Here is a 17,467-nt window from a genome sequence, read left to right as displayed (position 1 = left end):
AAAACATACGAGTTGGGTTGGCACACACACTCTTGCATATAAACAGAGGAGTGTGAGGATGAACTGTAAAGACAGTGATGCATTCAAGGCTTGCTCGTTCAAGTCAGCTCTTATTGCTTTTCTAAATGTGTAGTCCGACTCGCACAAAGAAATAAGCAGCAAAAGAAACATGACAGAATTACACATGACCATTTCCTGTGTCTTTTCTGGGATGAACAACACAATCACAGGGCTTGTGTGTGAGTGTGTGTGTGATAAATCACGCAAAGCCAACAACAACGGAGCCTTTGCCAGGGGGCCACCCGTACACATCCACATGTGGCAGAGGGGAACAGAGTCCTTAGTGTTTCCAGTCTTAAAGCAGAGCCAACGCTGAGCAGGAGCGGTTTCAGGGCTGCAGGGAACTGACTTGTGACGAGAGAAGCACAGAGGGAGGGGAGGGGCAGTGACGACAGGCCATGTTCTCTTATGTCAAACTCACCGTTTTGTTTAGGCCGTCACCAAGGCAAACTTTGTAAACTAAGGAGAATTATGCATGCTTTCTTTGTCCCATTCACGCCCACAAAAAAATTTGCATTTGTTAGTAGAGTTCCTCAAACACGGTGTCAGTCACAAGGTAAAGAGAGAATGATGTCCCACCCGCTGATAACGCCCGTTACAAAGTGTGTGAGTGTGTTCGTGTGTGTGTGTCTCTACAGACTCCACAAGGCATATGAAACAGCCCTTGTTCCTCCCGGCATGATTAGCTGATGATTCATCAGAGGGTGAGTCAGACGCTGGTTGTCTGCTCTTTGTGTCGGTTTATTATGTGTGATGATAAAACGCAGCAACTGGACACAATTTCACTCTCTCATTCCTCTTTTTTTTACAGTGTGGTTAAATAATCAGGAGAGCACAGGAGGAAAGAACATGTATGTAAGTGATGAACTAAGATAACAACTGTTTGTTCATGTTTACTATGCCAACCATGAACTTCCTGTGCATCTTTAAGAAATCTTCAGACCCCACAATTGCATATAAAAGTCAAAGTTACAATTACAATTACTCCTGAGTCATCCCTCTTGTGGTCTTGTGAATGCCACCGCGCTGAGTCTGCACAAATACAACTTTCTCTTATAAACAGGTTCAGCTGCATTGTGTCAACATTTTTGCTTTGTGCTCACAGGACCATCCTGCTCCACTGGAGACTCCTGTCATTGTAACGCTCTATCACCACATGTGTGATTATGATTCACATTATTCTGATTTGTCATAATTTATATCTGAAAGTTTAATTCTCATTCGCATCAAGAGGAAAACTCCCTGCTGTATCTCCACTTCACTTCTGCTCCCTGTAACAACAACAGATTTTGTTCCAGCCTCCTGAAAGGCAGCGCTCTTCCCGGCTGAGTTGCAATAAAATCTCTGAGAACTTCTGCTAATGTTAGCTTGAAGCTAAACAAAACCCATATGGAGTCTGAGCCTGTGATGAGACAGTGATGAGTTCTGGTCAGCACTCTTCAATGTGTGCTAGTGTAGGAAGGAGGGGGGGGAAAGGGATTTGATACTTGGAGCGCAACCAGGTTGTGGTTGTGAGACGAGCCTGACGATTGGGCGCTCTCACGCGATGCCAGAACAGACTGGCATCGAACGTGGACATGCAGGAAACAGGAGAGTGCACAGCAGATCAAACAGAGACAGAAAGCTGCTCTACCATCACACACCCAGAGGAAAAAAAAGAGATATTATGTGCACCAACAGACTTCACACAGTGTCGTGTGAGCTGTAAAACACTGAAAGTGACGCCGCATTCACATTCTCAAGCTTTCCTGCGATTGTTTCGACTCTGGCACTCTGCATGCTGGTCTCCATGGCAAACCCCACCCATCTGGCAATAAGTTAAAAACAAAAAAAAGAAGAAGGAAAAAAAAAAACATGAAAACTGGAAACAAAGAGATTTGCAGAAAACACATGCTCATCAAACAGAGTGTAAAGCAACAGGTACTAAAGAGTTAAAATGATGAAGTTCAGCTAAAGACCACAGGACTCCGACTGCCAAGCAATCACATCCACATCTAAAAACCTGGCTCCTCATCATGTTTCCTCAGTTCTAATAAACAAGAGCAATAGTTAATGTAGAACATCTGAGGCGGCTCAGATCCACCGAGCTCTCACAACCTCACTGCCCTGTTTAGATTATAGAGCGACTCTGCCCAAAACACACCGCTCAGCTCGTTTATTTCAGAGTAAATGAGCTTTTGTCGCTCTGGAAACGGAACGACTGTTGCATAACCAACCAGATGAGGCGGGAAAAAGGTTGAGGCTGCAGTGCACCCACCTGCCCCGCTGTCCAATAGGAAGGTCTTAGAGAGGAGGGAGGGAGCAAGTAAAGGAAAGAGAGAGAAAAGTCCCTCCATCTTAAAGTGATTTACCCTCTCCATGTGCAAGTGACTCATCGCGGGTTTGGCTGAATCTGGAGGCTCTATGGAAACTAATTCTATAAACTCCCCACACACACACACACGATACGACCTCCTGCCAAAACCTCTGCTCGGTACCAAGCTCTGCTCCGCTGAAGTCCAAGACCAACTCTGTCATTACTCGAGCACCAATAAAGCCAGCAGAGACGGCTCCAGACAGCAGCCATCCAGCACGTTTACTGGCCTGCTCCATCTGTTTTCCATCGCAAAGTATCCTGTTAGAGGCCCAGGAACAAATAGTCACCAGACCAGAGCAGCGATACTCTCACCAGGCCCTATAGCACCTACCAGCATTGTCTATAGGACATCTGTTCACTGACCAGAGGCATTCACATTAAAACTGTACTGCAGCTCTGATGCTGCTGTGAACAGACAGTCACAGCCCACGGTAAAACTGTGTCCGTTTAATACCTCCACATAATGAACCAACTGTGTCAGACGGAAAAGAAAATTGGAAAAGGATTCTGTACAATAAAACGATCTGTTCTAGAGCCAAGACGGCTCATTAATCAATTAGTCGATTGCTAGAAAATCAGCTGCCAGATGTCCGACAGTCTCCGGCCGCAGCTTGTCAACGGTGCATTTTTCTGTTTTACGAGGAAAATTGAATTTCTTGATCTGATCTTGATTTGAACTTTTAAACTATAAAGTGACATTTTTCACAATTTACTAAAATTTCCAATATTTGTACCTGTAAATATGAGAAGGCGGCACAGAATTCGATTTAGGGTTTTACTAGTCTGTTGGAGCCACTGCATAATCTCTAATCATTTTAAAGAATAATGTGTTGTGCAGGGAAAAAATTATTCACGAATCCCTTTGAGATAATTCAAATATAAATTTTTAATCACTCTCATATGCAAAGCACTCTACTGTTTTATTTTTTTTAAATTCTTATTTGGTGTGAAAGGTTGTGCTCAACGCTGTGACACTTGGAGAGAGCTGTGTGATGTGATTAACATCAGTGCTGGATGACACCCAAAACTCACCAGCTCCTCTCTGAGCTTCTCATGTGCCCTTGCATGACTCGCTGTGACAGACAATTGTCTGCTGTCACATAATACAAGCTGAGATCATCGTAGGGGAGCACAGGGTTTCCCCCTGAGGCAGCCAGAAGAAGAGGGTGTGATCAAACTGTTTGAGGAGAGAGAGCTCTACAGCAGCACAATGAAATCTGCTGCTACTGCTGCTGCCGGATGGTGGATGGTGGTCTACTTTCTGTTTCTGGTGCCGCATGCAGGGCTCACGATGCTGAAATGTTCAATTTCTCCAAGATAAATGGAGTGACTTTGTTTATTTCTCAGATTTCTCTGTTGCTCCACATGCACAGCCCACGCAGTGTTAATGACAAAGAGGGAGATGCGACATTTAACAGCGGCGTTGAGGCATTTCATCCCAGAAAAAGCCTCCATGAATGACATTAATGGGGGCAGTTCCAGGGTCCTGGTACAGCGAGCGTTGGCTGGCAGCAGGACTGACTGGCACACCTACATGGAACCAAGCCATTGTTCATTTAATAAGCTCTACCTGTGCTTTCCCTGACAAGTTGAATATCTGCTCTAATAAAAAGGTGGACACTGACAGATAAATGCAGCCAGAGTTTTTCAACACTGACTGGTGACACTGTGTTATGCTGGCGCAGTTAATTATGAATGAAGTGGTCAGACTTTGAGCTTAAATGGAGATGTCAAAAGTGGATACGTCTGACTGTTCAACAAATGATACACCAGCATCACAGTAACCTGGTGAGCTTCATTTTTCACCCCACAAATTACACTGACCTAATAAAAGCTTGTTACAGTCATTAATTCTTTACAGCGTCTGCATAATCAGTCTTTGGGATGTTGGCAGGAAGATGCTGGGTCTTATAATATGACATACTTATCAGAGCCTGCTCGGGCATTCCTTACCTGCCATGCTTAATTTACCCCAAATTATTTGTAAAAATAAATTCACAGAAAATTTATCTGCAACTATTCTAATAATTGATCACTTGATGTGTAATTTTCTTTGAGGGAAAAATACTAAACATGGTCTTCTTCTACCTGCTGCTTGTCTTTGTCTTTTTTGGTAAATTGAATCTTTGGGTTTTTGGATTTTCTGACATTTTAGGTTTATATCTATTGAGCCATTAAGCAAGAAAAAAATCAGCAGATTCTACAATAATGAAAACTGGCAGCTACGAATAAATACAGCATACCAGTATTTCTTTATAGTTATTTATTTTTGAATATATTATTTAATTAGGTTTGCACTTCGCTTCCTTAACATAAATATTTATACATTTTTCTTTTTTTGTATTTGGTTTTGTGCATCACAGTGATTTCTCTCTTCATTACAGTCCCTCAGCAGAGTCACTCTGACAATTTCGAGTGCAGCTACTCAGTCAGCTTTCTCTGCACTCAGAGGTGCTTTCCCAGCCACATTAGAAAAAAAATGAAAGACAGAATAATGACGTACAGACTCCAGCAGGCTATTGAAAGAAAGCTTCACTTTTCAAAGGTTTAACTGCAGCATCAAAAGTGCGGTGCAGACCTGGTCTTGTCCATTTTAGGGAAAGACTTTGAACACAAACAAATTTTATCTCAACAAACCTGACGTGAGCAGCTTGAATGAGTCCTGTTATCCATAGCACAGCCTAATAATAGACCCCGGTGTATAATGCTGTTACCTTGGGGACGTGTTTTAAAATTTCCCTTCAGGTTAAATATAGGAACTTTACTCTGTGAAACTGTAGCTATGACTAATAGTAGACCCCTACTTATGACGTCATACACCCTGCCAGTCATCACAGTCTCCCCTTTCTACTTCCCTGTTTTCCCTTCACAGGATACAGGTTGGCTGATTATATGAGTTTGTATTTATGCATTGCCTAGAATGATTCTTTGTGCATGAGTGTCATTGTCTATTGTGTAGCTCTGAGAGAACAATAAATACATGTGTTGTGTGTTGCGCAGGGAAAATGAAGTAAGAGCAAAAAACAGTTTTACACCTAAATGGGATATTTTGAGGAAATGCAGTTTATAGGGAAGAGCTGAGGGTGATCATTACCAACACTATTTAATAAGTGGTATTACTCCCTAGCTGTAAAAACACATAGGTCAAACTCAGTACAAGGAATACACACTGAACGCTAATGGAAAAAAGAAAATATTCCCAGTCAAGGAAATGTGAATGTGTTCAATGATAAGTGTTTCCTGCTGTGTTCTTTGATAGCTGTGAAAGCTCCGACTCGGCCTCAGCATTATGCACCAGTCCCTCAAACACAACATGAAAGCATGAACAATACAGCACTGGATCTTCTTCAGTCTGCAGCTGAACATGTTCTGTCACGTTCTGTCTACCACAGCACGTTTCTTTATTCATTTTTGACAACATTGTTCCGACACATTGGCAGCGGGAGAGGAGAAAAAAAAAAAAGAGTCTGAAATCTACCTGGTGCCACACCCTGGTCTGCAGCGTGCCGACAGGTGGGGCGGACTGAGCCGATGTAAATCCCTGCTTTTATGTATTCAAAGTAGATTTGAACAGGATGAGGGTGTGGCTCGTAACTATTCAATAAACTCTCATCCTTATCGGACACAAGCAGTGAGTCTTGTTCTTTTACAATATCTACAAAGAAGGTGTCGGCAGTGAGTAGGTATGCACACGTCTTCAACAGCAAATACTAAGATAATAAAAAAGGCTCATCACGTTAAATCAAAATAGACTGACAAAGCTCCACATCTGCGTGGGTGGGGCATTAAGGAAGGACTTCGAGAACAAGTACTGCCTGTGACACTGATGAGCCAGTTCCCCTGCATAAGACAACACAGAACAGCCATCGGCACAGCTGGAGGTTAGATTGGACACCAGACACCAGACAGGAGCAGTGCTTCAGTATTACAGGGAGAGAGGATGACTAAACAGGCCCTTTGACTAACCTGTGAACATGGCTCTGTGGCTCAGGGCCTCAGCTTTAGTCTTTCTGACCCGTTTTCCCTCCTCGACTTACGTTACACAGCTCAGAGATTCATGTTTAGACTTATTTTACAGCGCCACATTCCTCCCACACCTGCTTTTTGCCAGGTTATGTGGCTTTTTCTACAGTTTTGAATTATTTACATGTCAAATAGTGCTGCGGGGAGAATGGCGGACATTCGGGGGCCAGCAGTTTGAGCGGTCGCCTCAGGAGGGAGACCATGTGTTTCGTTGTATTAGTTATGCATACAAAGACTTGTCTGTGAAGAGACGCCGTGTCGTGCCTTTGGGCTAAACAGGTGTGTCCGGTCAACTGCTGCACTGACGGGTCCACCTGTTGTTGTGTGTTCTGTCAAACTTGGGCAGAATAACCAAGGACGTCGACATGAAAAGCTGGCATATTATGGGACGTATCACCCCCCGGTGTTTGTTGCGGTGGCGTCTGTTGCCGTTGCCACCTGAGGCTCGGCTCGGCGGCGAGTCAGAAGAAGCCCGTCAGCGTGTATTAATAAACCTGACTTCCCGTTACAGTGAGTCCACAGTCAGCCCATTCCAGAGGCCACGAAAAAAAAAAACCTCTGAGTCACCACCCTGTCCGCCCAGAGCTAAGACTCCCAGAGCTCCCTGACAACCAAACACCCAAACACGCTGGACTAAAGTGTAACAGATAAAGCCGGCCCAGACCACACATGCGTCAAAAGATCGGCTTCCTGCGGGAAGCAATAATGCTGCTGGAGCCGCTGCTGCTGCTTCTCTGGAAATGTGGCTGAGGAGTTATTAGAAGCACAGAGGCGAGGGGGGGGTGAAGTGGAAATGAATTTAAAAAAAAAAAATGATAACACTATCCTCTCAACACTCCTGTTGCCTTTTATCCAGAGCATGCAGCAGAATCAACATCCTCATCCTCCTCCAGCATGTGCAAATTTACAAAGCAGAGATTGATGGGCTTCGCACCACTGACACCACAGTGAAGGTCACCAGCGATATTACACGGCTGCAGAGCACAAGTGAGCCATTTGCTACCAACTATTCTCATTTTTATTTATCTTTCCACACGCAGCAGCAGCAGCCATGAGCCCCTCCCACTGAGTTCACAGGCTCCACAGTCCACGGCTGATTCAACAAAAACGCCAACTTAGTGAAAAGAACACAAAAGCTCGAATTGGGGGAGACCACTCCCCACTACACATGCTCCAACTGTACACACACAGCTTTTCAACAGTGAAATCAACCCAGTCTCTTTTTGTTTTATATTTATATTTCTACATTCTGTTGCTCCTCTACTCTCTATGATCGGTGCACATGCAGGTAAATGCAGTGGGGGTGGCGCATCAATAGTAGTTGCGCTTTCTCAGCCTTCCCTAACCTGAGGTGCACTTTGCCAAGACGGTGACACATTCCTAAGGAGCAACCACCAGGCTGCGGTCTGTGACGGTCTGATCGGCAGATATTCACCTAGTTGAAACAGTAACAACCTGCAGGTGACTGGTTAAATCGGTCTGTAGGCTATATTCAGTATCTTAAAAGAGATACTGGACATTCATTAACCACACACACACACACACACACACACACACACACACACACTCCCCCACACACACTTTCAGTGCCAAGTTTGCTCAGAGGTCTTGGTGACTTTAATGTGACGTCTGTGCCACATTTTGATAGTGAAATTTGAACTTCTACAGATTACAGAGGACATAGCTGCACTAAAGATTTCTGCTTTGTTTGATTTAACAAAATTTTTTTTTATTATTTTATTTTATTCTTTTCATTACTACTCTGATCAGCACTCAGTAGACAGAGTTTGCCTACTGTGGATTACAAAAGTGAGTTGTCAGTTGTGAACATAATGACATTGTCTGTGATGTTATCAGTCAGCAGAGCCTCACGCTTTGAACACTGTGATTAATAACAACCTGACTGTCTGAGTAACTCTGTGTGTTAAAGGTGTAATTTCTTTAGCTGAAGGTGTGTCATTTCAAACATCCCTGTGGGCATGAAGTGACATAACTCTACTTGCTATGACGGGTCACACAAACGGAAATACCAGGAATGTCATGTACTGTACTAATGGGAACGGCCCCATACTGCACACCGCATTCCTGCAAGAAAAAGAGTGTGTTGCACCATCTCAGCCACGGCGAACAATAACAGGTGTGAACAGCACACAACGGTAAAATTACAACACTCAAATGTGTTCAGTTGTTTTGACTGCAGTGCTGCCCTAATCACAGCTATGAGATGTTTGTGAAACACATTAACATATATATATATTTTAAAAGTCTCTTGAGTCTCCTGCTGATGGCTCTGGAGCATTATGAATAATGCTCATTTGAAAAAGGGACATCAATGACATTAACAACAAACCTGTGCTGGATGATGCGCTACAGCGGGTACAGAGGCACAATGTGATGCTACAATGATGTCACAATAAATGTGTCAGGTAATACCTTTATGTCTTTAACTCTGTTCCCCAAAGGGACAATTAATCTGAATAGTCATTCTGTGGTAAAAAACACACAATAAACATCCCTGGCCTAGTTTATAATCTGAGCCACACACTGTCCCAAGTTACTGTGGGATCATTGAAAAGCTGGGGAATCCCCCCCCCGCGCGCCTCAGCGGAACCAGATAACAACAAATACATGTGATGTCATTAATACTGCAGGATGTCTTGGAAGCTTTGTGGATGTTTAGAGCCAAGTGGTTACAACATGTGGTCACACATGAAAGCTTCTTTTATCTAAATGCAATGAGCAGTGCAATAATAAGAAAATGATAAATGTACCAAGAGTTAACTGCATCCTGAGCTATCACACATCATTTGTAATAAGTATGACACATACTGCATGTGTAGCTGCATCCATTTTATGCACACTGCTCTTGTATCGTAGCCCGTCCCACCCAAGCTCCACCCTCCCATGCTCCTCCTACCTGGCTTTGAGCTCCTTGTGGTCGTCCCTGATCTTGCCCAGCTCCAGCTGCAGGCGTGCCCGCTCCTTGGCCACCTGGTCCAGGGTCTTGCGGGCATCGGCCAGCTCCGTCTCGTAGGCTGCCTTCATGCCCGACAGGTCGCGGCTGACCGACGACTCCGACTCGGTGATGCGCAGCCGCAGTCCGGCATTCTCCGACTCCAGCGAGCGCACCTTGTCGATGTAGACGGCCAGGCGGTCGTTGAGGTTGCACAGGTCCTCCTTCTCCTGCAGCCTGGTGATGCGGGCCGGGGAGAGGGTGGTGTTATGGCCGCGGCTGGTGCGTTTCTGGCTCGGCGTTTCCATGGCAATAATGGCTCAGCAAGAGGTTGCAGCGGGGGTGAGTCACTGGCTGTGGGGGAGGAGGGAGAGAAGAGTTCATGAAAACTATGGTATCTACAGTAAAGCTGCCAGGCGTCGCTTCCCTGGAAACACGGTGCACCAAACCCTGGACTGACTCACAGGTTCAACTTTAATGGAGGTGAAGAGTGAGGCTGGGATCACCCTGATCCTTGTCTGGGCCGTCCGCCTCAGTGCTCGGTCTGTCTGCCCACTCTGCATGATAACATGTTACAAAATCCTTTTTCCAGTCAGTGAGCCCATCTATAAAACTTCTTTTAATACTTTAATACGCAGGAGTTAGAGGGGATTTGCAGAGGCAGAGCTGATTCACAGGAAGGTAATTTCTGTTTTCTCTGCTTCTTGTTTATCAGGACTTTGGATTATTAGGACAAAAAAAGGCGCTGTTGCCTTTTTCCTGCTTGATAACATCCCTTCTGTGGGTATTTTCACTGCAAAGTGACGCACACTGTCATAACATAACACATTTTCTCTTCTGACTCCATTAAATTGTTGCTGGAGTAGTTCAGCCACTTTACGCAGCTCGCTCCTGAACAAACACGTTGCACATAAACACCTTCCGCTCCCTGACTAAACACAGAGCATTTACATATTTTTATAATTACCTGTAGAGTGCAACTGCAACAAGGGACGGGGAAATGAACTTATCTCCTCCTCCTGCTGCTGCTCAGCTCTTCAGTTTTAGTCAAATGGAGGCAAACTACAAAAAAAGCTTCTAATCCTAGCACCAGTCATAATACCAAAGCGTTGACTCACAATACAAAACGAATACAGCAGGATGCCCCGATAAGGACATACATCCACTTTGCGGCTGCTTGGATGTGTACCAACGGTGAAATGAATGAGACCTCCACGTTAAAGGCCTCTGTCATTGAAGCTTGAAATTCTACTATTCATTTTTGGGTGTAATATAGAAGAAAAGGAGAACAACCAAACATGTTCAAGCTATGAATTCAACTTTTTCTCTCCGCCACAGCTCTATTAAAGGCAAAACATTCAACAATATTCATAAATGCATGAGCACTCTAATAATCGATCGCACCTGTGGCAGAACAGGTGCGACTTCAGAGCCATTTTATTTCTCAGCGGTTGCTCCACTCACAACCTAACAGCCCTTCGCCAGACAACGAGGGGAAAGCCTTCTCCAGTTCGGTCCAGGAGTGGGTGGATGCACCAAACTTTGCCATCCATCCCCTCACCGCCCATTACCAAAAGTGCACACAAGGACTTGCACGCCCATGTGAGTGGGATGGCGCACACATGCGTGCACATGATGTGTGCACACGCCCACAGGGGCAAACCCATATACTCACGAGTACTCTCTGGACTAACTTTGAATAAATGAAGCATCCATTTAAGCCCCCAGAATGTGCTTGTCTGATGTTCCACTCTTCAGTAGCAGCACGCATTAAAAAAAAAAAAAAAACTTTTACAGCTACAAACTTACTCCACACAAGCCCTTGCCAAAATGAAAATGAAAATGGCTGTGAGCTAACTGAACAAGTTAAACAAGCAGTGATCAACACAAAGTCTCAGAGGGAGACAGAGATCTGTGGAAACTCTCTGAACCTTACCTCGGTGTGTGAGAACCTCTCGACTGCTGCTTGCTGAAGGACCGATTGTACAGGACCTTTCTGGAAGTTATCTGCTGGTTGGAGTGTGTGTGTAAGCTGCTGTGAGAGAGTGTGTGTGTGTGTGCCGTACCCCAGAGGAGCGTAGAGAAGAGGATCCGATGAATAATGCAGTCTTGCTCTCTGCTGGTGGGTGTGTGTGCCTTTGGCTCGTGCCCTGAACTGCTTTCCTAGCTGTCGCTCACTGCACATGTACCTACTGCTGAAGAGGGAGAGAGGGGGCGGGAGCAGAGAAGAGGGGAGGGTGGGGCAGCGAGGAGGAGTCAGGCTAGACAGACTGTGTGTGTGTGTTTGTGTGCGCACACACAGAGCAGCTGCTGAGCTTTATCTCTCCCAGCACTGGCCATATCTTTTCCTTTCTCATTTCACTCAGACAGCACCCTCGCAGACAGACTGACCTCAGCGACTGGTGCAAGTGGTCTGTCAATAAAACGCGGTGACACTGATGATACTCAACAGCTCCCAGGTGGATGAAAGAGTGTGAATGTGCGACTCTCACCCTGATCCTGCTTCCCTGCTGCTATCAACAATACATTCTTAGCCCACTTTTCTGGTTGAAAACAGCAGTGACAGCCCATTCTAAAGCAAATACATGGAAGAGGAATTTCTGTTTCAATTTTGCACAGCAAAAAGAAAATTCCCAGTGCTGTAGAAAAACATCACAAACACAACATAGCAAGGAAATGGGGGGAAAAAAGTCCAAAATACATACATATCATTGATCTCCCCATAGCAGGGGTCCGCTGTTATCCATGGCAGGACAATAACCTCCCAGCCAGGTCGTCCACTGACTCAAGGAGGAAAAAGTCCACAAATGTTTGATATTATATTCCCTGTGAATGATAGTAGAATTCCCACAAGTCATCGTGAAAGCTCTGACACTCAAATCCAAGTAGATTCTAGTCTTATATTTATTTCCTTGGGGTGGAGTTAATGGAATCACAGGTCCAATCAAGTTCTGATGCAGGAGGAAAAGATGGTTTCTGTATGTGTGTATGTGAGTGTGTCTCTGTGTGTGTATGTCTCTCCTCACCATGGAAATGGAGGTTAGTCCATTCATGTGTGTGTGTGTGTGTGTGTGTTACTGTGTACACGGCTGTGGTTAAACACGGGGCAAGACAGCATCTCTGTTTTTGGGCATGGGGCAGGCCCAGTGGCTGGAGGAGTATCCTGGCTCAGTGTGGCCTTGCAGTGGAAAGGAGCCGTCAGTCTCTGAAGCCACGGCCACTCTGAGTCACACGTCCCTCTACAAACAGCTCCGTTTTTCAGCGTCCTCCTGCTCTCCACCTCTCCTCCTCTCTGTGGCATTCTTTCCATCCCTCCATTTCAAGCTTTTCAGTCTCTCCGTCTCCATGGAAGTCACACCAAGACAAGAATGTCTGGCCGGCAGCCCAAATACCACTCCTCTGTCAATCTGTTTTTGTTTTGTTTTTATGCTCTCTGGGCATGAACAATAATATACAGGACTGAAAATTGTGATAGCCAACATTTTTACCTATACAACAAATCTGTATGTGGTTTAATGAACTCACTGTTTCACAACTCTCCACTGACTGGTATCTGAAGAGGAACATAATCCCTTACTACCACTTTTCAATTTAATCAACTTCTATGAAAAAGCCACTGCTGGCTGCAAGACATTTCAACTACAGAGGGAGAAAACCGTGTCCACAGACCGCAACATTGATTTAATTTAAACTCATTTTCTTTATTCACCGTGATATCAAAATCATTTTCTATTGCACATCAATTCAGTTTTCTGTCTTTCCAGTAATTAGCACAGAGATGCATCTATTCTCTACTTGTTGGATCCTTGCTTATCACAACATATTGTCCAACATGTAAAATGTGTGACAGAGAGAATATTTTTGAAAGTGCCTCAGTCAGAAGTGCTGATGAAGCTGTAGATTGTCTGATTTTACTGGGTAAGGACTTTCTTTTTAAGATTAAAAGAAACACATATTAGAATAGTCAACAAAATGTGTAGAAATAATAGATTTGAAATGATCTTGTCTATGTATTAATTACACTGTTGATAATACACAATTCTGTTGTATTATGTTGTTGAGATATCTTGGGAAGCTAGCATGCTAACCAGTTAGCTCTGGGCCTATCCTGTCTCATGACACCATTTTCAACCTCAAGAGGTGATTCAGAGTCACTGGTCCTCCCTCAATTACTTGGCAGAAAATAAATGAGTGTTAACATGTGTGAACCCTGGTGTTACTGGAGACCGATCTTGGCACATCAAGGACTTAAGTTTGATGTTGAGCTTCTAGTTTCCTCTAGACTGGTAAGTAAAGAGTCATTCATTCCAACCTTAGCCACGTAGCAATAGCATATCTTATATAGACCCTTGGAACAGTAAGATGTGGTAAACTTTCTTCAATCATTTATCTGACACTGTCTAAATCCCACAATAACTCATCAAGTCCAAAGACAAGCATGGGCATGAAAGACTGTGGCTCACCATGCAGTACCAGCACTGAACAATCAGTAGCAATCAGTTATCCTCCAGTCTTTCTCCCCCTCTCTACCCTCATGGCATTCCAAGCTGGCAGCAAAAAACACAAGGCGTGCCTGTTGTGCAATCTAAAGGTTTTATTTCTCCATCACGAGCCACTTGCTTGCTGCTCCCCTGAGAGAAAAGAGTGATGACACAGACGACTTTCAGCATGTGAAAATGTGGTGTGAGGGTGAGCTATGTAGAATATTGTGAGGCTAAATAAACTGTGTACCGGGGCAGCCATTCCAGTTAGAAAACCTGTGGATAGCTCACTCATGCTCTCAGACCACACAAAAGCTCCAGTTTTTCATCTCTTATCTCTACTTTCTCCATTTCCTGCTCTGGCCTTACAGTCCATCATGTCTAGATTATTTTCCAGATAACATGGTGGAACAACGATGACTCATTTGTATAATTCTACAGTTCACAGGAACATTAATCTTACAGTCAACTGTCCTTGAGTCAACATCTACACTTGTTTTTTTCTTCAGCAGCTTTAATCCTAATTCTGTGTTATCACTGTTGTTCAGGAGACCATTGTTCATACATCTGTATTAATCATTAATAAAATAAGCCGTATCTCTAACCAATGAACAAAAGCCTGCTAATGCTGTGGAAACATCTAGGGATAGCAACACAACTTCTGTTTTTCTTTGTTTGGTTTTCCAGTTTAAAGGTGTACAGAAATGGCCGTTTGTCCTGTTTGTCGCGCCGAGTTGTCACGAGCTGCAACACGAGTTTACCCGAGTGAGGAAAACGAATTTGATTGGTCGTTATCGAGCGGGCGGGATATTCAAAGCTTGGGGCGAGCCCGAGCTCCGTGTGTGTGTGCGTGTCTCAGACGTTGAATGACGGATTACGGATCCAATATCAGTGGCTGGTGAATCGTGTACAGGCTGACGTATAATCCGTGCGCCTGCATTATCCAATGCGAAAAAAAAAATACACACTTTCATCCCGGATTTACTCAAAAATAGAATTTTGCACAAAGTTTGGCCTACAACGTCTGAAAGATGAGTTATCACATTAATTTTATCACCCAAAGTGGGCTCAAATTCAATTTTCTTTTCTGTACACCTTTAAGGCAAAACACAAGTTTGATGCTCTGTTCTGTAATATAACTCATACATGAACTTATTGATGTTTCGTGAACTTTTGTTTCCTACCATACAAATTCATCTAAAAATGATCCTTTTGGCCTCCAGTATCATAAAAAGTAAATGTTAATTTTTCATGAAGAGCTGGAAATGTTGGTAATGTGAAATAAATATTGCTGATGAGCATCCCAATTTCTTATCTTTCTGATAAGAAACTGTTCTTAACGGGGTGGGTCTGAACAGATAAACCATGACTGGGGATCAGAGGCTTGTCTCATTACTTCAACCAACAACATGAGGAAGTAACTCTCCCTGGGGGAAATAAAGGAAACTGTACATGGGACAGAGCAGCGACATCCAGGCTGAGTAACCCTCAAGTATGTATCATAGGTTTCTAATCTTATTTCTGTCCCTGTGGATGTTGCAGCGGAGGCGAACCTCACCTTTGTTATCACATGTTTCCACAAGCACGTCTTTGTCAGTGTCTCATCAGTACAATTACAGAGTGCGGTTGGTTTTACCTAGTGCTTTATATACTATATACCACAACACCGAGGCCAAGGTAACTCAGATAACCACCGTTATCAGCAGTGGGTGGTGGAGAATCTTAGAAGTGCTATCTAAAGGTTTCATCTCGTAAGCCTTCAAATGGATATAGCGGCTACAACAGCACAAGACCCATCAGGTTTACATCTTGTCAGTCAAGAATAGGGGACACAGGTTCATCACCCGACACCGGAAAGACCATAGCCTGGTCTGTGGGTTTCTGCTGAGGCTGCAGATTGTACAGTCACAATTCACTTCAAAATGAATCAAAGGACCCACCTGTCCTGTTTCAACAGTCCCGGTCGGTCCTGTAATACAAATCAAACGTGGTTTTAATGCCACAGGCTATCTGGGTAGTGTTGCTGCCCATGTGCAGCTCTTAATGACCACAGTTGGTCATCTTCTATTGGCTACGTCCAACATGATAATAAACCATGTCACAATCCAACGGTCGTCTCAGACCAGTGTCATGAGCACGACAGTGAACTTGAATCCAGCAGAGACCTCTGGGTTGTGGTACAACAGGAATGTGCAGCAGAATGTGAACATCAATCAACAACCACAGTCTCAAAAGTAAAGTTTCCCACATCTTATAAAGTCCATGACAAAAAGCACCATGGTCGTTTTGAGAGCAAGCAGGGGCCTGTATTAGTATATTGTTCCCAATAAAGTGCTCAGTGAGTGCATTTTCTATTCTATATATTCCATGCATGACTTATAGAAAAGTATCTTCACAGCCAGTATAGAAGAGTTACAGAGACCAGAGGCTGTTTCAGTGTACAGTGAAAGCTGCTTGTTTATTAACTAATATGTTTTAACTTTCTTTATGTTTACAATGCTTTGTTTTATTTTCCTGAAACTGACATTTTGTTTAATCTATGGTCATTTTGATTGTGTGGTTCAATTATATATGGTGTTTCTAATATTTTGTCCACTCTATTTCTCTTAAATTAGACACACACTGGTCGAACTACAAACTAAAGCTTCTAAATTGATTAAATTAATTTCGGCATTGTCACTTTAATCTCACCAATCAGTGACTCCTCAGATGGAGGCATTGGTGTCCTTTTCCCCCTTTAATTTGTGGTATCCTTAGCTGAAGAACTAGCAGATGAATATACAGGAGCATGTGAGTGTGGTTTTAAGGTGTGTTGGACTTTTAAAAATGTCTCCCATTCAAACCTATCCTGAGAGAAAAAACACAAGATGACACCAGCTATTGATGTTAAAAAAAAAAAGGTGTGAACAACTTCAGTGTCATCCATCAGCCTCCACAGAGCTGACAACATTTCAACTGTCCACAATAGGCAGGATTTGTTGCATCTGTGTACGTAGAGCGCTCCTGTTAAACTGGTATCTACAGTACATTATAGCTATGGCTGTCTTCCACATGAATGGTGCAGTCTCTCTCTCCCCTCTCTCTCTCTCTGTCTGTCTCTCCTCCCCTCTCTGTCTGCGCCTGTCTGCCGCCCCCTGCCTTCTCTCTGGCTGCACAAGAGTCACAACGTCAAGTCATTCACAAGTAGTTTCGCAGGGAAGAAGCGAGGCGCCATCCACTGGCTGCCGCGCTGAATGAAAACCCTGTGGGCGACATCTCTCAACGTGGGTCACAGAGTTCACCAACTGGTGCAGCACCGAGCCCGCCTGCCGGACTCAGGCTTTAACACACAGGGACGACAACAAACTAAACCCACACCAGCTTCAACCCCCCCGCGATATAACTTGGAAACAAACATCTTTTTACCTTTTCTCTTTCTCTTTTCTGGAGTCTCCCTCTTCCTCCGTCACCGCTCACTTCCCCCCGCCTGGTCCACAGTCCAGTTGACCCTGCTATTTTCCGCCGGACCGGTTTTTTTTTTTTCTCTCTCTCTCTTGACAAACCGGTGAGGACGAACTCCACCGAGCCGAGCGACCAGCCAACAGCCACCACCAC

The 17,467-nt window shown here is 44.2% G+C and overlaps 1 protein-coding gene across 4 annotated transcripts in view; it reads right to left on the bottom strand.

The window, feature by feature from the left end:
• LOC310999610 (lamin-A-like) overlaps nt 1-17,467 on the bottom strand; it is a 35,615-nt gene extending 18,148 nt beyond the window's left edge. The window contains exons 1-2 of one of the 4 annotated variants that reach the window (XM_083990103.1): nt 17,279-17,467; nt 9,357-9,746 (exon numbers count right to left, since the gene is read on the bottom strand). In XM_083990103.1, the coding sequence (XP_083846229.1) occupies nt 9,357-9,700 (344 nt within the window). In that variant the 5' untranslated portion in view covers nt 9,701-9,746; nt 17,279-17,467. The other 3 variants (XM_083990101.1, XM_083990102.1, XM_083990104.1) reach the window with 3 other exon arrangements.

This window comes from Trachurus trachurus (assembly GCF_905171665.1).
Source record: "Trachurus trachurus genome assembly, chromosome: 16".
In the NCBI taxonomy this organism is placed as follows: domain Eukaryota; kingdom Metazoa; phylum Chordata; class Actinopteri; order Carangiformes; family Carangidae; genus Trachurus; species Trachurus trachurus.
Note: the sequence above shows the minus strand (reverse complement) of the source record. Positions and strands in the feature narration are given on the sequence as shown.